The following is a 22,866-nucleotide window of genomic DNA, read 5'->3' on the forward strand; positions in this document are numbered from 1 at the left end:
AACTTAGGTTTGTATGTATGAGTAATTCGATAAAAATAAAATAAACATGATTGGAGCACAGAGTGGTGATTTTGGTGTCTATGTCAATGTTACGTTCACTGTTCGCACCCTTATTACATCATTGTTTTTTAGTTTCGAAATCGGAAGTCGATGTCTAAGTAACTTCGAGTCATAGCAAGGAAAACAAATTATTTCTTTTGTTTCTAGCATTTAAAGAGAATGTCCCCGTTGATTGATAACCCCTGCTGATAATTTGTGCCATAAACAGAGTTTTTTTAGGCAACTGACCTCAACGTATGAAGTATTTTTTCCGTCAACTCCTTGAAGGACCCAAATCATTACCAGTACAAGAGACTTCCAGGAAGATTCTCTCTGTGAGTCAGTTGGCCATGTTAAATATGACTTCTTTTTTTGCAAACTTGAATTGTGAGCCTCCACTCGCAGTGTTTCTGGCCCTGAAATTGCATTCCCAAACAAGAAGCAGGAAGCTGGTACAACTGCTACACAGCTATGCTCTGAGCGTGTCATATAAGAATCTTCTGCGTGGGTCTGGATGGCCTGAAACCCTGAAAAAATCTGGGCTAGTGAATACAGAATCAGCAGCCACAGCTTTTCTGAAAGCATCCAATGTAATGAGAACAAGATATGCCCACCAAGTTACTGTTGTGGTACCAACAGCCTTCTAAAACGAGCATACGAAGATAGTGGAATCGAGATCAACAGATCATATTCATGTTCATCTGGGCACATCGGGAGAGGAAGTTATAACTCATGGTTAATACCTTGCAGAAGCTTGCGCCTCTGTTCTTTGCTCTAGAGTCTAGAGCACCACATTTACGCAAGGTGGATTCCAATCTTTATCCGAGACCTGGAAGGTCTTCCACTTAGCATCCAGGAAGAATTTAATATGGGATACTGGACAATAAATCAAAGCAATTATCGTTTCTCATCCTTACCTATCGATCAAGCACATGAGCAAGCCAACAAAAGGGTGAAAGGAGTTGGTGGCATTATTGGTCTCACTGAGAATCGTGACATGTTAGAACGCTGGATATTGACTGGCCCAGAAATCAGCCGTGTCGTTGAGGAGTTCAGTGGTGTAAATGCTCACGACGATGATGAAGAAGAACTCCCTCATCATGAAGAAGGATGTGCATCTCAGCACCGATTACTGCGCCATGTTAAAGACCTGATGGAGGTGTTGCTGAGCAGCAGAAATCCTTTTGAGGAATTCAGTGGAGACATGGTTACATTAGATGACAAGATGTGTGAGTCGGCGGTTGCTGCTGTATCTGTCCATACAGTCGAGTCTTTGGGAAAAGAGCAGTACAATAACTTCAGACAGAGTGTGCTTGACACCAATGACACACCTTTTACATCGCCGATCAAGCACAACAAGTTAGTGTTCTTCCATGAAAAGAAAAAAACAAAAAAGTCAGAAATTAAGCTGAAAATGCAGCACTTCAAACGTCACGCAGAGCTTTTTGGGCAAGCTTTTCTTGTATTAGACAGCCGTGGGGGAAACTTGGAGAAGTTTTTTCAGCACGAATCTTCCCTATACCCACCTGCATTGTCTTCTGAAGGGTCCCTCAACTCTTGTACCAAGTCAGATTTGCTGGTATATATCACGGAAGCCAGTGCAAGTAGCGCGATTTCTCTCGACGAGGAGTTACTTGCGCCAGATGTTTACGATTTCATTATTATTGACAGTGGAGTGCTGATACACTAACTTTCTGGTACAACTGTCCAAGGCAAGACCTTTGATTCATACTTCGAAAAGGTATTTTGCCCAAGAGTTCGCCATGACTTGAACCGATCGACAAGAGTAGACATTGTCTGGGACCAGTATCGTGCACTGACGATCAAAGGAGGCACAAGGGAAAATCGAGGAACAGGCATCCGACAGCGCGTATCTGGTACTCCCAAAATCCCAGGAAATTGGCAGAAGTTTCTAGCGAATGTTGATAACAAGAAGGAACTGTTCACATTCCTGTCAAAGATAACAGAAGAAGAGTTCCCAAATGACAAGAATGTCTACATCACTTCAGGTGATCAAGTCCACCATGTTGGGAACGGTCCACCAATGAATCAATGCAACCATGAGAAAGCTGACACGCGTGTTTTAGTACATCTCCTCCACGCACTCCAATCTTCGTCAATTGGGATGGTGTATACTGGAGACATATGTTGTCGTAATCCTTCTGAGTAACTTTCATCGCATAAAGGCTCTGAACCCGGCAGCAGAAATTTGGATCTCATTCAAAGCGGGAAAGAGAACCAAAATGATCTCCCTGAATACTATTGCCATAAACCTATGCACGACAATATGCAAAGCCATGGCCCTTTTCCATGCATTCACTGGATCAGACAGTACTTCTTCCTTCAAGTTCAAGGGTAAGCGATCCTGCTGCACGTTGATGCACGAAGTTCCATCCCTTATGGAGCAATTTGCAACTATTGCCGACACTCCATTCCAAACATCCTCAAGGTTGAAGGAAGTGGCAAAGAACTTTGTCTGTAGACTGTACTCAAATGAATCAAATGAGGACAATGATGTTGACCTCGTCCAAATGAAGTTGTTCTCACAGACAACTAGGGACGTGGAGAAAATTTCCCCAAGTAGTGATGCTTTGGATCAACATCTTAAAAGAAGTGTCTTCCAAGCAAGCATCTGGGCAACAGCCTACATGTCCATGATGCTTGTCATGAACCCAATTGACCATGGGTGGAAGGAAGAGGACGGCAAGCTGCTTCCCATTTGGACCACGCTTCCCCTCGCCAAGGATGTGTTCCATGTACACGTGAAGTGCTCTTGCACAATTACCTGCTCTCGGTGCAAATGCGTAAAGACTAAGTTAAAATGCACACGCCAGTGCAAGTGCACATGCAAGAAAATAGCTGGACTACGCAACAATTTTCAATATTGACAATTGACATGTAGGCTATATAAAATATACAATTATTTCAATATATGGGCCTTCGTTAATTTGTTAGCCATTTTCTTATTGAATGTATTGTTTCGAGGAGTTTATCGAGCAATTTTGCAAGCCTTTTGTTATAATTGAGTTTGCGTTATGACCCTAAACCATGGGTCGGCAACCTTTTGAACGCAGCTTGCCAGTTTTCGAATTATCTGGCTATGTGCTAATGTTAATGACTTATTCGCGTGCCAAACATCTTTTGAGTGCGGACAGTTTTGCCTTAACTGCCCTAAACTATACGAGCTGAATCTGTAGCCTATTGATGTAGAAATTTGGCATTCTTGCGTGCCTTCGACTAACTGTCTGGTCAAATCTGCATTGCTTCGCTGTTTCGCAGTCATTCGTGCTTCTAACGCAGAACTAACAAAATTGTTACACATTTATTTGGAACTTAACTCAATATAAGAAAACATCTTGCTCTAATCGTGTTTATTTTATTTTAACTGAATTACTCATACATACAAATCTAAGTTTCGAGACCAAAATCACCATTCTAGATTCAATAGGCTAGTATAAAAGTTACGAGGCATAATGTGAAAAAATCTGGAAATTGACCGCCATCTTGGATTTTGGTGGCCATTTTGTTTTTTTCATCTGACAGCTTGACACTCGAACCAAAATTGTTCCATAGGCCCTTACCTTCAAGTTGGTACTAAAAACAAAACTATTGCATCAAGTTGAAATAAAATTGAAAAAATGCACAGGCATGGAACCCCACTACAAGGGTTCATTTGTTGAAGGTGATACTACGTGAACATTTTGTTACCTGTTTTCACAAAGCACAAAAGTTACAGTGTATAAACTAACGAAGTGACTTATAGGTGGCTCAAAACCAAATGGCTGTTTTCACAACTGCAACCGCTGACTAACAAACGCGACAACTTGGTAATTTTATTTTATAATTATTATTATTAATTTATTTTATTTAAACAATGAAAACTATTATTACAGTAGCCTACTACAAAAAGTGCTCAATGCCAAACAAAAAGCAAAGCAAAGCGAATTAAATCAAATGTAGTGATTACTATATTTGATTTAATTTATTTAAATATTTTATTTTAATAACTTTATTTTATTTAATTAATTCAATTATTATTGCTTTTATTTAATATAATTATTATTTTAATTAGCAGATGTGAGAGGAGGGAGACATTCGCGGTTCTAATTTTTGGTATATGCCTTTAAGGTAGCCAATTTTCACCAATACTCTTCTAAGAGCAAGTTTGTGCAGAAACAATGAGATTAAATTGATGTATTTATTAATGTTATAACGGATTTGATACCACGCTTTGTCAAGTCTAGTTACAGCTAATTTCGTGATTTCTAAAGATGTTCCAAACGAACTTTTTGTCGAAATGAAATTTGTTACAAAACGTTCTATTCAAAATGAAAGAAAGTCAACACAAATAATAATGTCTCATCGAAACGAAACGAAACAGCATATTTCAAGTTTTAGATTACTTTTTGAATTTACAAGCTTTGTGAGATGGAGGTATCCCTCACACTTTCGAGTACCTTTATCTAAGTCTAAGCTTAGCTTTCCATTACTTTGTTTTTAGGCCCCTTGGAAGATTGTACAGTGTACACTATCGTTAAGTATTTGAATAATATATAACTATGACAGCTAATGTAAAGAAATTGATGATAAAACTTTTCTTGAAATAGTGGTGATATAATCTTGAAAACAAGTCCGTGTAGTAATGATATCTTATCTCCAAGTCAATGCAAGCGCGTGCACTTATATGATGAATTACAGATCTGTATTTTTCTTCTATTATTCGTTCTGTCTGAAAATCATAACAGACAGAAATTTTAAGCGTTATGCAAACAGCAAAATCTGTCATTTTTGCATTGTATGCAGATTCAACGTCTGCAGACGTTTGCAGACGTTGAAGCAATGCAAAAATAACGGGTATTGCCGTCTGGACAGTTAATGATGACTATTGCTTTAGAGTTGTTGCAATCACAAGATACAAAATCCATTAACTCAACTAAAAAAGAACTACAAATCTACATGAACAAACAACTAGCCAATCAAGCAAATTATTATTCTCTCATCTTGTTTTAAAACAAAATCACCATTCAAAAACCATGCCGGCCTTCAAATTTAAAAAATATTTTTGCAGATTTGAGCAACTTTTTAAAGTGATTCGCAAAGCATAGAATTGACTTTCTAATTTGGACAATGGATAGATACAAATTATCTTAGAAATACTGCTTTATTGCTTAAGAGCAACTAACATTGATTATATGATGCTTCCTTTTAAGTTTAGGAATTTCGATTAAAGTGCATTTGTAATACGTGGGTTGATTTGGAATTGCTGAATCATTAGCACGAGCTTCAAAAGTCAAAACGTCAGTTTCTTTGAATTCCAGATTGGGTTGTGGTTCGAGTACAAAAACGAATTTTGTACCTGAAACAAAAATAATTCACATTTAACACACCATCACCATTTAGGTACTAGGCTACCATATGGATAGTGATATTTTAACTATGCAGTACTTTGTTTTATTACAAATACCTGTGAAATATCAATAGAAAGTATTTTTTTAATAGAAAGTGTAAAAATATAGGTAAGTGCTATATACAGTATATTGCGCTTGTTTGCTATTTGCATGCAGAACCATTATAATTGATGCATGCGCACTGTCAGTGACCTTCCAGGATTTGCTTGAAGGGTAGACGTCGCTATGGTAGCATCTGGTCTGGAAGCCAAACGCTAGGCCTCATCTTGCAGGGCAAGCAGGATTGCCATACTGGTGGTTTTAAAGCCAAATGTCAGAAAATTTAGCGCTTTTTAATGCGTTGGAAGGCTACTTTGACTTTGGAATTTTGATATATTTTGGGCTTTTTTTAAATTTTGCGGAGCATTGCCAAACTTTTTTAATGAAAACCCTGTGCACGCCACTGGCCGTAAGCATCATCATAATATCCACGTCTTGAATTGGTTGCTTAATGAGATGCGTACGTGTATGCATTGCGGCACCAGGCCAGCGTATTTGCAAATAAATGGACAAAGTGTGTGTGCAAGGGTTGGTGGTAACCAGCTCAGTGGCCGAGTGGTTTCGCTTTCGGCTCTGGTGCTGGTAAATCCGAGATCGATTCCAGGTCTGGTCAAATCGAAGCCTTTAAAACGGTACCGATTGTGTTCTTTCTTGCATGATGCAGTGAAAATAAGAAGGGTAATAATATGATGACATCATAAATCTGACATAAAAGAAAAAATGAGCCCTGTCACTAAAAGACCTTAACTGTTGTAGATTGACAATAAATAAAAGTAATAAACCCATAGCATTAGTTGGTGACTTGTGTTGGTGTGCGCGCAAGGTTGCTGTCCCAGTCAGACACTCCAAGTCGCACGCATCAAAGTGGGGCGACATGAGATGTTCGCTTTTTGTGTCGCAGCTAATCATAGTCCGGCAGCCCGTGACGTATTTGTAACATCATAAGGTACAAAAGGTTGGAGTGTTTTATCAACCTTGCCCCACTGTGGGATGATCAGAAACCCACATCCGAGGTTTCACTGCTGGGGCGTTTTGGGGCTACGGCCCGGTGAAAAAACCATTTTGGGGGTCAAAAAAACATCATAAGATACAAGAACAAAACCTATGCCAGATTTTATGCCTTCACTTGTAGACCTTGGAACAAGTCGATCTGGGTGCCCCAGGTGGGGCATTCCCGAATAAGGGGCCCCCAAAGTTGGGGAAAAATACGTAAAAATAACATCATAAGGTACAAAGATGGAACTTCTTTCATCAGTTGGGGCATGTTCCACTGAGTACGAAACAACTTTTCTTATAGCCCCAAGGTGGGGCTCAACCTCATTTTGGGGGTATAACCCCTAAAATTCACAAAATTAACATCATAAGGTACATGGATGAAACCAAGTGTAGGTGATAATACCTCACTTACGGATTTCAAAACATTAAAATTTGGTCACCCCAGGCGGGGCATTCCCGAATAAGGAGCCCCCAATGTTGGGGAAAAATACGTAAAAATAACATCATAAGGTACAAAGATGGAACTTATATCATCAGTTAGGGCATGTTCCACTGAGTTCGAAACAACTTTTCTTATGGCCCCAAGGTGGGGCTCAACCTCATTTTGGGGGTATAACCCCTAAAATTCACAAAATTAACATCATAAGGTACATGGATGAAACCAAGTGTAGGTGATAGTACCTCACTTACGGATTTTAGAACATCAAATTTGGTAGCCCCAGGTGGGGCATTCCCGAATAAGGAGCCCCCAAAGTTGGATCAAAATACGTACCGGTAAAAATAACATCATAATTAGGCTACAAAGTTGGAACTTGTTTCATCAGTTGGGGCATGTTCCACTGAGTTTGAAATAATTTTTCTTATGGCTCCAAGGTGGGGCTTAACCTCATTTTGGGGTATAACTCCTAAAATTCACAAAATTAACATCATAAGGTATAAAACCAAGTGTCTCTCGTATATATTTCAAAACGTCTGCAAATATTTTGGAAAATCAACGAAGCATGTAGGATATAATATCTACACAGCATAACATTTGCTTATTGGGTTAAAATTTATTACTATGAAAATAGATATTGTACGCAGGGGTGGATTGGCGGCTAATCATTAGCCTACTGGAATTCGAGAACGTTCCCGGTTGGCCGGTCAGAGGGTTACTGTCCTGTTTTATGTACAAAAGAAAATTTTGTTCGAAATATAATAGTCGTAGCGCTATATCCTTATTCTTTGTTTGAATAATACTGACAATGATTCAAGTTACAAATCGAAGCTTGTTATACAAATACGTACAATGTCTAATTTTATAGCCTACATCATATTACCGGTGAAAGACTTTTTCTGAAATGAAATAAATTGTTTGTGAAACGAGTATTTTTTATGTTAAATCTATTTTGATAGAAGTGGGCCGTTATTATTTTTAATTTCCCGGCTAATTCAGTTTGCTAATCCGCCCCTGATTGTACGTAGGCCTACCTACATTTAAGTTTTTCTCAGACCAAACACTGAACAGAAACAAATCACACTATGTGGTCTCATTTAAACAACTGAGAGGACTTATCGAATAACATGTGATTTGTGCTGAAAGGAATGGAAAAATTGCTCGCTACAAAATAACGAAACCTGGAACGGCGTGCGAAAGAAACGTTAAACTATACACTAGAACGAAAAGATGCACATTGAACTATTTGAAAACATATGCCCTGCTCATCAAGTCAAAGGACTTCTTGAAAAAGCATGCCTCCTACATAATCTCTCTCGAGTAGGCTATGCACCATTGGCCCCGGTTTGCAGCCATGCGAAAAGATCAATCCTAACACTTTGTTCCATGTGGTTTCGTGAGTTCTGGTGGAAACCGTGAAATTAATACAAGTTCAAATCATACTCTATCCTTATGTTTACAAGAATAAAGGTAAAAAGTTGCTTATGTAGGCTATAGCCTACAGTTTATTTATGCTTGAGGTGGAGAAAGGCACAAACATCTATTCATTAAAGGTCTGCAGGCTCGTCGTCAGAAAAGTCACATTTCTCCGTTTCTGTTGTTTTATCATCTGATTCTGTTCCGTCTTGGTCCAAACCCTTCTCACTTTGCAGAACGTTGTCCAGCGTGGACGGAACTGGATCTCCATGAAACCAAACTGGAGTGAATTTACCATCTTCCAAACGCCAGCCGCTTTCAACTAGTGTCTGGAAAAAGCTTCCTTTTTCGGCAGTATGATTCTAAATGCCACTAATGTAATTCGCTCTGAGTATTTTCTAATGGAGCACAGTTTTGCACGGAGAAAGTTGCTTCCATCTGAACCTTTCAGTCGTCGCAATGGATTGGAACCTTTCGGTTTGTATGTCTCAATGAATTCTTTAAATCGTAATTCATTAACGCAATGACCACTTTTACATCCATATATCTGGCACACAAATTTTTCAATGCCTTTTTCAATGTTTTCATCAAGATTTTTCGAAAATCCCAAAGCAGCAAAGGCATGTTGAGCATGCACATTTTTCTACAATATAGCCTATTAAGGGGTCGAGCCTTCTCTTTACCCGAAAAAGCAGCTGTATAATCACAGCCTGTAAAGCAATGAAAACCGGGAAGCGACCGAAGCATGTCTGGAGATAAAATACTGCCAAGCTTTGATACATCAATATATCTCAGAATGTTGTTTGCCTGTACAGTGTACACCAACTTCCATCCATATGTTTACGTCTTTTTGTACGAACGACAAATTTCCCAACAGTACAATCAGAACATCCGTGTCATTAGAGCGGACTACCACATTTTTCACATCTTGGCATGCGGTGTACATTAGGCGCGTATCTGCTTCTTCGTGGTAGCATAACAAGGTCTCCTCTTCACCACACAACATTTTTTCGCCATCTTTTCGATAAACATAACATTTTTCATCAAGTGTAGCATAAAGAACCTTTAAGTCGAGGAAGCTGGAATACTCATCTGATTTCTAAGAATTAACAAGAAAATGCACCAATGCTTGCTTGAAGTTGTCATTCCTCATTGCAGCTGCAAATTAACAGGTCGTCTCATGGCCTCTCCTTCGATGACATATTGCTGATCGAGGAAGCCATGAATTGCTCGGCGATCTCGCTCGGCATCTTTGATGGACGGCGATACAGTTCTATCGAAAACAACGTGTATTGTTTTCCCACTGTGTCTGCACAATTTCTTCAAAGTCGTCTTTGCAACACCTCCGAACGTCATCGGCAAATCTCTAAGAGTGTGAAGAAGTAACATACCATCGATCAACGTACAGTCAACAAAAGGCGGATCTGTAGGCTACTTTCAATTTCTTTTCAAGAGTCTTCAAAAGCATTGACTTTTGGGTTGATTTCATCGTTGCATCCATATGGCACAAAGACAGTGGTACTGGTGTGAGGCCGAGGGGGTAAGACAGCATCAATTCCATGTCTACCTTGTGATCTACTGCTAAACATAGAAGCCTTCCCATCAAATTGCGTTCAATTCTCAACTGAGAAAATTTGCCTTCGCGGGTTATGCTTTTCACAATGGCAGCTTCAGAAGCAAAGTTGCAGATTTTGTTTCTACGTATTGGTTTGTTGAAGGTGCTAACGTCCTGGTGGCATTGACTTATAAATTTGTTTCTATCCTCAGTTCCTTTTTAAAAAACATTCAAAAGAAAATTTGAAGTGGCAGGAGCGACTGCTTTTCCTGTGCTAATATTGAATAGAAAGGATACATCGAAGCTTGCACTAAATGGATTAACTGTAGGCTACTGTTTATTTTTTGCATTAGTTTATCCAAATGTCTGCGATCTCTATCGATGCTTGAAGGACGAAGGTCAAATGATACTTCCTCTGCTGATGTCATCCCCAGATCTTCATAGAAGTCGGGGACACTCACTATATCCCCGATAGAAGTGGTGTAGGATCGATCGGCGCATAAAGTGGGTAAGTGCCCATCTCTGTCTGGCACCAATTGAATTGGTGAAAGACGTAATCCCAGTGAGTCGATTGGCGGATTCTGCATTGATTGTTTGCTCCAAAGTTGGATCAACAGCACATCCACAGAAGTTTTCTTTTCAGTTCTTTTAACGGATAAGATTCCTTGTTCAAACAGATCACTTATTCCAGGGTGAGTTTCTTTCATTTTTAGCATGTTATCCTGCAGACGCAAAGTCCATCTTACATAATTTGGTTGGTTGAAAATGAAGAACACGCTTGACATCTCTCCTATGCAGTGCACAAACAACTGATGATTTACAGAATGAATACTCCGAGCAAAGAGGAGGTACGTCTTCACAAGTTTTAAGTATCCATACCAGTACTGGGCAGTCTTGCCATTTTCTCCTGTTTCGGTTTTCCTTGAAAATTCTTGATAGGAATTAACAAAAAGTTTTCAACATCGTCATCCAAAAAGCCAATTGTTGACTGGGATGGACGAATACATAAAAGACGTAGTTCTTCGTCCAGATTTTCAGGAGCAGGGCATTGTAACAAGAATCCGTTAAAATGCAAGTTTCTAATGCTGCTCCGAAAAGAACGTGTATTCGTTTGCACCTATTGTAATGAGTACCAGTACGCAGAAACCTGTTAAGGGATCCTTCGGCAAGAATACCAGCTTCTGTTAGGATGTATGGACCACCTGAACCATCCAAGTACTTACCCATAGCTTTAAAGAATGCCATGCAAATGTGGAAACCACCCAGTAATATGAACAAACGGTCATATTTTGGACTTTCTTGCTCTTGAATGGTGAGGGCATGTTTTGCAATGGCCAGATCGTATGTAACACACATGTACTCTTGCTGGCATTCATCTGTTATCTGCAAAGATCTTCTCATTGTTTCAGCAACCACTTTCAGACTGGTGGGAGACTGGTTGATCTGCGGAAGGTACGAGATCTTTTGTTTTGGGAAGTTATCTTCGAATACTTTTTCATTCCATTATTATGGAATTATGACTTTCGCACCGGGTATCAGTCTTTGTGCTAGGAAAAATCCTCAGCTGAAGCAAAAAATTTTTTGACGTTTTGCAAACACTTGGTTTCATCCAAATAGGCTATAGCCTACATACAAACTTGAATTTGGAGGTTGTATAATGTACATCCAAAAATGAGGTTAAGCCCCACCTTGGAGCCATAAGAAAAGTTTTTTCGAACTCGGTGGAACGCGTCCCAACTGATGATACAAGTTCCATCTTTGTAGCCTACCTTATGATGTTATTTTTACGTATTTTGCCCCAACTTTGGGGCTGCTTATTCGGGAATGCCCCACCTGGGGCGACCAAATTTTAATGTTCTGAAATCCGTAAGTGAGGTACTATCACCTACACTTGGTTTCATCCATGTACCTTATGATGTTAATTTTGTGAATTTTAGGGGTTATACCTCTAAAATGAGGTTGAGCCCCACCTTGGGGCCATAAGAAAAGTTGTTTCGAACTCAGTGGAACATGCCCTAACTGATGATACAAGTTCCATCTTTGTACCTTATGATGTTGTTTTTACGTATTTTTCCCCAACTTTGGGGGCTCCTTATTCGGGAATGCCTCACCTGGGGCGACCAAATTTTAATGTTCTGAAGTCCGTAATTGAGGTACTATCACCTACACTTGGTTTCATCCATGTAACTTATGATGTTAATTTTGTGAATTTTAGGGGTTATATCCCCCAAAACGAGGTTGAGCCCCACCTTGGGGCCATAAGAAAAGTTGTTTCGTACTCAGTGGAACATGCCCCAACTGATGAAAGAAGTTCCATCTTTGTACCTTATGATGTTATTTTTACGTATTTTTCCCCTACTTTGGGGGCTCCTTATTCGGGAATGCCCCACCTGGGGCACCCAGATCGACTTGTTCCAAAGTCTACAAGTGAAGGCATAAAATCTGGCATAGGTTTTGTTCTTGTACCTTATGATGTTTTTTTGACCCCCAAAATGAGTTTTTCACCGGGCCGTAGCCCCCAAACGCCCCAGCAGTGAAACCTCGGATGTGGGTTTCTGAACATCCCACAGTGGGGCAAGGTTGATAAAACACTCCAACCTTTTGTACCTTATGATGTTACAAATACGTCACGGGCTGCCGGACTATCATGAACAGGAACAATGTGTGAGTGATTTATTTCTTGCAAAATAATACTATGTTGGTTCGAGGTGAGATGATAAAGGCTTGCCGCTTTGTAGTTACTTTCATGATGGTTGCCGCTTTTCGTTTACTAAATAAGCAGCAGCCTTCATTGAGGTAGTTGTTCCGGCGTTCTTGTCAGCACAGATAAAGGTTGCCAGACTTGCTTCATAGTACGGTATTTACCCATTTCGTTTCGTTGATTGCAAATTTTTCATCAAGGTTGACATATTTTATTCATTTAATAAGATTGCCATAACAAAAGCTTTATAAAACATAGCTAAACATAAAGTAAACACCTAAACTCTTTACAACCCTCACAACACAACTGAAAAGTGGACACAGAGAAATGTGAACAAGTGCTCCGCGAGTCACTCACGGCAGAAGCCAACATGTCGACTGTGCACAGAGCACGCAAGATCAATTAAAAACAACCAATCAGAAGAGAGAATCAGGAATTTTACAACAAAGGTTAATGATGTTTTCATCAACATATATTACAAAATATTTCACTGTGAACCTTGAATTCTAAGTTTATTGCCCGATTTGGGAAATAATCAACATCTCTTCAATTATATTTGTTCCCGACAGAATAATTATACACTAAGCGTGTGTCAGCTTCGCTGTACGCGTGCATCGCTTCAATCAAGTTGCAAAGTAAAATTTGCCAAAACAATTTTACTTTGTGCGGCGATTTTCTCGTTTTTCCGAGAGCTCAGCAAGCTAAAAAAAACTTAAAAACTACAAATCTCGGCACTTAATATATGTGGACATTTTAAACCACCGTTGTGGTATAGAATAATACATAGTTGGGTTTTCTTCTACCAAGACCAGCTCACCTCTGTGTTGGAAAGTATGCTTGTTAAAATTTCCTTCCTGATTTTGATCATCGTCATCATAAGCGTATATCATCCTCATTGTGTCTGCCTGCAAAAAATGAAATAAAAGCAAATGTGACATTTTGGTTTGGCGAAAACCAACCAATACCAACCTCCTTCTCAATTTTAATGCTGTATGTCCTTCTGCCTACAAATCTGGATTAATTAAATGCCTGCTCAAGCGAGCACAAAGTATTTGCTCTAATTTTGATAATTTTAATATTGAAGCCAATCGTTTACGGTCTTATTTTATTGCGAACAACTACCCCACATGGTTTTTCAATAAGATGCTGAGGGGGTTTTTGGATTCACGTTCTACGCACTCTCAAGCGGACGAACGTGAATGGAAAAACTGTCTTACAGTTTCCTTTGTGGGTAAAGCATCGAGACGCTTTGTCAGTAATATGTCAAGTTTTATCAAAATGAAGTTCAACGTGGATATTGTTCCTGTATAAAACGTTCAAAGTTGGCTATTATGTTCAGCTTAAATCTAGGACTCACTCTTACGTGTGTTCAAATGTCGTGTACAAGTTCACTTGTTCGCATGACGCGAATTGTACATACATCGGTATGTCTACGCGGCATTTGGCCACGAGAGTGAGGGAGCACTTAGATTTAACTAATTTGAACAAGCAAAGTGCCATTAAAGATCACATATTCGATTGTCAAACATGTTCTAATAACAAACCATCCTTGGAGTCGTTTAGAATTATGCGTAAATGTTCCACCGAATTCGACACTAAAATCCACGAGGCTTTGCTAATAAAATCATACAATCCTCGCCTCAATACACAGTTGTTTGCCTCAGGTGCTTCTTATTTACTCAACGTCTTTTCTTGATACGTCATATGATGCGTCTTTGCCTCGTGTAATTTAAACGCCATGTGATGTGCCTTTCTCCTATGCTATGCCGTTTCATTTTGCATTTCGTTTTTTCAATTCAGTGTTTAGATCAGTTATTCATTTTCAGTGTAGATATGATAAGCAGTTACTTTTTTGTTACTTGATAAGGGCTAACGTGTGTATGGCCGAAAACGTTTGTAGCTTATAGTTTATGTTTAATTTTAATGGATTATGTTAAATGCCGAGTCATAGAATGGTTCTTAAGTGGCCATAAAATTTAAAAACTATTTTTTTTCAAAAAAAAGTATCCTATACTGCCTATAAGCTGGTGCTGAAATGATGCACGTTGAAAAACAAAGCTCACTTTCACCTAAAAAGCATTGGGAATTGTGTGAGCGTAGCTCTGCCAAGAAAATGTCTACAACACATGCACTCTTTATTTCATTGGAAAACCGACATCAGTTTACAATATACAACTACAACTCTTTGCTACTGCTGCACCACAAGTTGAAACATTAGAGCAGATTGTGAGGCAAATACATTACAATCACATGACTAGAATACATTATTCGGCAAACAACACTCACAGTGATAGGTCGATCTTGCTTCTCATCACAAGCAGCCAATTGTCTGACAAACTTTAAGAATGTAACTCCATCGCATTCCCAACCTTCCAAAAGTTCCAGATTTTGTTCATCATCAAGTGGAGGATAACCATTGTGATCCAATCCATGTCTGTCCTGATACAAATAAATCGAATAGTTTTTACATTCATACTGCGATCCTAGATTTGAATTTGCATTGAGTTATGTTGTTCTGAACACAGTAGCACGTTGAAAGTACAGTAGGCCTGTGCTTGTAGCTAAATACTTTACCCGAATCTTAACCACAAGGACATACCAAAGGACCACATGCAGTCACTCACTGTGATATGAGCTTTTCCATTATCCACCCAACCAAGATGGATGTCTGCATCTACCATGTCTCCATCCTGAGAAAACCCAATTGCAATCCAACCAGTGGTGTTAACTTTAAGCTGCAAAAGTTTTTATTATGTCTGTTCGTTAACCTAGAGTTGAAACATTAAATTCAGTGGATAGGAAGACCATTCTCAGTTTCAGTCTTCAGGTAGCCTACTGTTGATAGGTGTTTGATTTGTTCATCCGACATCCTTCTGAGCGTCATGAAGATGTATGCGGTGAAGTCGCTTTCACCAGGCCGTCAAACACGACAGTAGCCTATATACAGTACAAAATGATATGTCAATGGCTGTCACGGTTCTTTCTATCTCTTACCAGGAAAGAGACTTTGGAAAGATTAATGACATAGTTTATTGGGATATCAAACGTGAAACAGTCAAAGAAATGGTCGAATAGTTCTACTTGTGAGATGATAAACGAAAATTCTTGAAGGACTTTAACGAATGGTTCATCACTTCCAACAAATAATCAAAATAACTGTGAACAGCAATAGACTCCAACAGCAGTAACTCTTATAATTGACTTCAACGTACTTCACTCACAGCTTCTCATACAACTCTAATTTCGATCACAACTTCTAATAGCACTATCTCTCATCTACTCCAGGGATATCTAAAACAACGGGATTGCTGACTTTGCAAATTTCGATAAAGCGATGGACACTAGAAGGGTCAGCGCTGTTAACGCCCGAAAATGAAAAAGGCGAAAGCCCGTGTCAATTACGCTGTTGAGAAGTCGCCTTTTCTAGATATTCCTGCTGTGAAGCTAAAATAAGGTCTTGAAAGTGGGCACTCCTAGGCATCTTCCCTAGCAACACCCATAGCAACAACTAATGGCTAGCCTTGTCTATAACTTAAGATCATCATTTTAAAGCAAACTTTTGCTGTTATAGTCATCCAAGACTATTGAGTATTGAACACAGCTTTAGTTTTCATATTTAATTGATTATTGCATCCTTTTTGGGAAAGTTTTAGTCATCAAAAATAGGAAATAAAAAAAAACATAAAAAAAAATAAGAAAATCCAATTTCGTGGTATTGCTAAACAAAGAAAGTTGGATAAGGTTGGTTGTAAGTCTAACAATGGTGGTAGACTTGTTGAACTGTTACTGCAACACAAGTGTAACCTTTCCTGTAACACCAGAAAGCCATCAACAACAGAAGATCAAAGCCCTTTTTGCCAACCTTCTACTTCAGCAAAAAAAATTAGGAAAACAAGACAGTGGCAAAATCTCTGCATATTCAGAAATCTGCCAAATACTCGACAAGTTTTAACTTGACAAATCAAGAAAAAGAATCTTTGACACATCCAAGGCCAGGAGAAAAACATTAAAAGCACTTAAACATTAAAAGAAAAAATTACAAACCCAAGCAGAGGCAAAAAAAGGGTCTACTTATGATAAAGGAGGCTTTAAGGTGTTGAAAATGTTTATTGTTGTTTTTCGTAAAATGTGATTTTTGACCAAGTACCAAATTTTAATCCCAAATATCTCTTTCATTTATTTGCCAATCGCTTTCAAATTTTTATCAGATCAGACAGAGTAAACATGCAAAGCCTCTGGTCAAAGAATTTTGGAAATTTTGTCCATGGTGCTGTCGGCACCCATTTGTTTCATGTTCGAGGATCAAAATTTTTGAAAAAATGCAACAATTCGAATAACTTTTTATTTTCTCAAAATATCTTTATTTTCTTCCATAAAGCTTCAGTCTTGATACTTATAAACATTCTGTTAAAATTTGATTCAAATCCAGTAGGTGGTATTAAAAATATTTGTGTTTAAAATTTGTGTATTTTTCACCACTTGGTGGCGGTTTGTGGAAAAAGGGCCGTATTTTCAATTTTTTTTTGCTTTTTTAAAATTATTTCATCTTCAAGCATCATTTTCAAAACAAGAAATGGGTTGTATGTTGAGAAATCCACATTTTAGTTTGTGCAGTGATGATGCAGTAACCCTCCTATTGTCCACTTCAAAACAGAGTCAGCAATCCCGTTGTTCTAGATATCCCTTATCTACTCGTATTCAATAATTTCAACTACAACTTCGATCTCTACCAATAATAATCTCAATAATAATTACGCAAATTACGCCACTATTTATAGCCGGTTTGTTCTGACCGGTAACTTTCAGAATGTACGATGTTACGTTTTAAGAATTCATTGTTCTGTTCAAGTTTTACAACCCTAAACATCTTTGTGGCGTCATAACAACCTACTACCTGACAAATTGCTTGATCTAGTCGGAGAACCTTCTAATCTTGCACGTATGCAGATTCTTCTGGAAGTACATTATTTCGCAATCAAAGGTCACTATAGGACAGTAACTGATAATAACACTTCGTAAGAATTACACAATTAATACAGCACGCTTGGTCAAGACACATAATGTAGCCTACCGTATCCGTGTGGGCTATACCTATTGATTGTGACAATGCACTTCTGGATGGGAGAATCAGGCAGTAAGACTTTGCTTTCCGTCTAGTGGCGTATCTAGGGGGGAGAGGATTGAGCCAATCATTCCCCCGTAAACACAAAAAGTAACTTCATTGATGATGTATTTGTAAGGTCGGTTTAATGAAGACCTTCACAGCATTGAGTTTTGTATAAATCCCCCCCCCCCCCCCAATAAGGCTACTTACTAGATCCTTTCTTGTCTCTGTTACTATTTGAAAAAGTCAATAAAATCCTTTCTAATAAAAACACATGTGTTTCATAACGATAAAAATTATTAATACTACAAAAAGTGCTCGATGCTAAGCAAAAAAGCAAAGCAGAGCGAATTAAATCAAATATAGTTATTACTATCTGAAACCTTAACAGCCTGTTTCACCTTTAACGTTGAATAAGACCCTTCTGATGATCCGTTAGGTGAAAGAAGCTGTTAAGGTTTCAGATAGTAATAACTATATTTGATGTGTTTTATGACGTATATCAAACACAAAGCTGTACCACCGTAGATGCTATAGGCCTAATCTTGATTTTTGATTGTTAGAAATAAAGTTATAAAAAAAAACTGGAAAGTATTCTGGAATAAATATTCGGACAAGTTAAACAAGTTATTAGAAGCACGAAAACTTGGGACTTTACTACGAAGTCAAAGTCCGGACGAAAAGAAATATCAGTTACTAATGACTGCTACCAAAGTGCTTTTTTCCAATAAAATAAAATAAACTAAAAATATATTTGCTTTTCTACGTTGGTCAATTAATTTTGACCAAACTGTAATATTGTCTAAAAAAAAGATCACGATCCATCAATGTATTTTAAGTGCATTCTATAAGGTCAAGATAGGTCAACTGCATTCTATAAGGTGAAAATTTTGGCAGCAGAAGAACACTGAAAGCGTACTTTCCTTCAGCTCAACTTAGCTTTGATTTGATCTTTTTGATTCCAGATCAAATTGCTTTTCTGCCAACCAAACGGTTTGGGTTACAATGTTGTAGACATATTAGTTGGTTTTGGTTGGTTTTGAATCTTTATCCTCGGACTGACAAAGCCGTGATAGGTTATTCCTAGTAGTTTAGCATACTTGTAGATCGAGACTCTTGACGCAGGGCCGGTTACCGAGATTGTCAGAGTGAAGTTTACAATTGTTAAATTCTTGTTGCCCAGGAATAATTCCATCCATTTGGTGCCGCTGGATGGAGAACAGTCCTTATAATGCGTTGCTCAAGCGCACACCCCGAAGGTCGAACCAACGCCGCTTGGATCTTGAAGCTTCTTCGTTCACGAAGTCACGCGCTAACCAACTGAGCTATCGGAGCGGACAACAATTTTCAAGAAACAACAAACTCCAACACTTTGTAACCTTGCAAGCAGTACATACTGTGCTTACTAGCCTAATATCATGAAAATGCTCACGAATTGAAAAAAGAGCTTTTCCTAAAACTGTTTCAACTGTACGTAGATCACATCAAATTTCAATTACTGGTAAGTCGTTCCGCTTGGCTTTTTTGCTTAGTATTGAGCATGTTTTGTAGTATTAATAGCGTTTATTGTTTAAGGCAGGGTGGTCCAAGACTGCGAACATGAAGGGCCACATTAGGATCTGAAAAAACTTCACGGGCCACATAGTGAGAAATGATAACGCGTTGCTGAAAGTAGAAACGATGTTAAATAAAAACCTAACTAGGTTGCGATTTTGAACTTCTTTTGTATAGATTTCGATCTGTTTTAGCTATAATCTTACTGTTCGCAGGCTATGAACATTAACAAATCTTGTCGCTGACAAAATACAGTTGCAATGAAAGGACTGAGTTTGCTGTTCTCATCGACCTAATGTTTTGTTGCACGCCTAACTCACTTTTTAATCTCTGCTTGCGACTCAAAAAGTGATTTTCAGCTAGTAAAAAAGATACGATACATAACACGTCAACAAATTAGCAAACTAAAACAATTTATTGTTTTTTGCTTTTGCATAATAGTGTCGATCACTGGTTTAAATTCAGTGGTCGACAGACGTAAGCAGGCATCTAGGGTTGCATCAGCCATTCTGTTCCGTGTGTCGCTTTTTAATCGCTTCATAACGGAGAAAGTGCTTGCAACAAGAGCAAAATATCAACGCACGTTTGTGTCGTCACAAACCGACATTGTTCCCTCATAGTTACCTATTGACCCAATTATGCGCGACTTGTTTAGGGTTGTGGCGAATGTAATGTAAGCTTATTTATAAAACGTAGGTGTATTTTTAAACCTTGGATTTAGCACTGATAATTCCGGCATGCACAAAGTGTTCGCGTGCCGCATGCGGCCCGCGTGCCAGGGTTTGGACCATCCTGGTTTAAGGTATTAATCTTGTTGATAAGATATGACATTTCAAAGAACTATAACATCTTACTAGTGGTTATTTGGATTTTTTGCTCCTCTTGCTATTTTCAAGATTTGGCATTATTCCTCAACGGTAGCCTATGATACAGTTAGCGGTTAGCGAGAACAAATTTTGCTATTTTTGCGTATTTTAACGTCTTCATTTTGCTGCCATTCCTCTCTCTAGTGCAGCTACTGTCCCGTGTTTCTCTGTGCTGCTTAATCTGCACAACATAAAGTAAAGCAAACACAAAACTAATCATTTTAGATTATGTGGTGGTTAATTTCGTTTGGTTTTATGTTATGTCAAACCAAATTTTACAATATATTATATATATACTATTTTTATTACGATAAATGGCATTAATGCATATATCGGCAGCAGTGGCTGAGTCGTTAGCGCGCTGGGCTTGCAGTCGAGAGCCTGCATGTTCGACTCCAGCCACCCGCACTTGCTGTTGTTTCTCTGGGCAAGAAACTTTACGCTAATTGCCTCTACCCAGTGATCGATTTCGAGTAATGGGTAGTACCAAATTTAAGTCATAAGTAGAGTAGACAACCGGAAACAGACATTGCCATCTCGGCTGCAGCGTGGGTCAGGTGTACGTCGGAAGGCGTACACCGATGCAAAGTCCGCAGGATAAACATATGAAAAACAAACTATATGAAAAACAAACAAATGCCCAAAAGAGTGCAACGTTACTTATATCATTTCTACAGTAGTTAAAATTTTCTTTTTTGATTTTAATTTGTGAAAACTTTTAAATGTGAAGCTACTTTTGAGCTTGTTTCAACTTGTAAAGGAGTTGGGCTTCGTTTTAATTACAATTGGTGGGGAAATAGAAAAAAGTATCAGACAACCTTGTTATTAATAGCTTTGCCAGAACAACAGCACAACGGCAAAATCAATTCTTGACGTGTAATCTCGCTAAACACATGAAGTAAATCCAGGCCACAAAATTTAGAATGGCGAAACGGGGCAGGAAGACAGGCTCAACTTTCTGCAATGCAAAAAGATATTCCGGTCCTCGGGTTAATTCACAAATATTCATTTGGCCCTCAGAGCAATTTGAGTTCGAGACCCTTGGTCTAGCGAGTAGTCAAATTATCTCATTGAAATGTTAATGATAGTTTCTTAAAAAGCGGCTTACCTCTAAGATTATATGTGAAGAGTTATAACTCCATGACATCAGAAACTGCTCCTCAAGATCCAAGTAAGTCTTCCTTGTACCGCTTGGGTTCGATTGTGATGTCACAACGAAAAGAAAACAGCATTGCAAATAGTAAAATATGAATATTTTCATCTTTATTAAATTCTGCTATACCTTAAGTCGTTCTACTGCGTGGTAAAAAGAAAACATGAATGGACACTTTTGCTGTTACATAGGCTACCACCAAGTAGGCACTTGCACAAGGCACTTGTAGCGGTGGGATGGCGCAACGGATAAAGCGTTGGCTTTCCAACCATGCAATCCTGGTTCGACTCCGGCTTCAGCTGGTTGTTGATAAACACCTTTCGCCTCTACCCAGAGTCTAATAAATTGGGTGGGCATACTGTAATTGATACGTCCAAGAGAAAGGAACTGGTTACCCTACTCTCATTAGTACCGAAGGCTTAGTGTGGTGAGAACCTTATCTTCTCATTTCCCAAAGCTCAGAACTGAGTATGGGACTTACACCTACCTACCACGAAGTAGCCTAAGTTATTTGGCAGTTATTTGGTGAAATGATAACAACAACTAGCCGATGTTTTTTGGTTCAATCTCCCATAAATAACATGCTGATGCTGTGTCTTGGTCAAACACTTATGTACAAGATGGGAACAGTTGGCTAGAAAATTGTCTGAACATTAAATTACTTCCGCAATGTTCAACTGCTCGTGTAAATTTACGTGGTTTGGAGATGTGGTCAAAGCTGAGTGCCAAAACAAAAATTGTCTGATATAATTGTCCTGCATACTATTTTCTAATCATCCTACTGTATAAACTACAACTACAGTAGAGAAGTCAAAAACTGCAGTAAGCATCCACCCTTTTAACCCCTTGCAATCAGATGCATTGTCTGGCTAGTGATCGGAAACTCCTTAAACATATGGATTGTTCACTGGCATCCTAATTGAAGATTTTATTGTCGAATGTTGGGTTTTGGAAATTCCACAGGAAAAGCTGGAACTAAACACGCCATTCATGATTCAACCATACATATCTACGATAACATACGGTACAGACTTGGTTTGCCTGTTATACATAACGATTATTTCGAGTTTCATCGAGTTGAATATAATGATAACAGCTGTTTCAGTTTTGTACGTGACTTTTCACGAATTACAAATGCACGAGAAAATAAAACCAACACGAGGCACTGAAATATTCAATCTTTGTAGTTTATTAAAAATCAGGTTGCTTTGTTTTTGGCGTGGTGTAGTCTATATAGCAATAGCAAGCAACCCCGGCGACTGAAATCGAGACATCCATTTTTACAGGCCGCATAACTCTTGACGAAAACCGCTGAAGACCAGCAATTTATCAGTGCAGCTGTATGGGCGGACTACTAAATGGAACTCAGAGTGAAAGAAGAACTTCTCAAGACTCCAACGATTCATCTCCGACACCGGCCCTCTCCCAATCGGAATGCTTTTGCCAAGGTGCGACTCAACCGCTTGCGTACTGGCATCGGACTATTCCGCTCCAACATGCACAAATGAGGAATGACTCCACCCGCGATCAGTGAGTGCGGCAAGGAGGAACAAACCGCAGACCACGCTATATGCCACTGCGCCATCTATTGTGTGTCAA

General features: G+C 38.8%; 1 protein-coding gene across 1 annotated transcript in view; it reads right to left on the reverse strand.

The window, feature by feature from the left end:
- Positions 1-21,375, reverse strand: part of LOC145776023 (DBH-like monooxygenase protein 1) — a 78,141-nt gene extending 56,766 nt beyond the window's left edge. Inside the window, exons 1-5 of the mRNA XM_082587433.1 lie at positions 21,223-21,375; positions 15,215-15,325; positions 14,877-15,029; positions 13,408-13,495; positions 5,223-5,395 (exon numbers count right to left, since the gene is read on the reverse strand). Coding sequence (XP_082443559.1) covers positions 5,223-5,395; positions 13,408-13,495; positions 14,877-15,029; positions 15,215-15,325; positions 21,223-21,375 — 678 coding nt within the window. The remainder of the gene's footprint in view (positions 1-5,222; positions 5,396-13,407; positions 13,496-14,876; positions 15,030-15,214; positions 15,326-21,222) is intronic.
- Between the last annotated feature and the right edge of the window lie 1,491 nt (positions 21,376-22,866).

The sequence above is a fragment of the Aplidium turbinatum genome, chromosome 8 (genome assembly GCF_918807975.1).
Source record: "Aplidium turbinatum chromosome 8, kaAplTurb1.1, whole genome shotgun sequence".
NCBI lineage: Eukaryota > Metazoa > Chordata > Ascidiacea > Aplousobranchia > Polyclinidae > Aplidium > Aplidium turbinatum.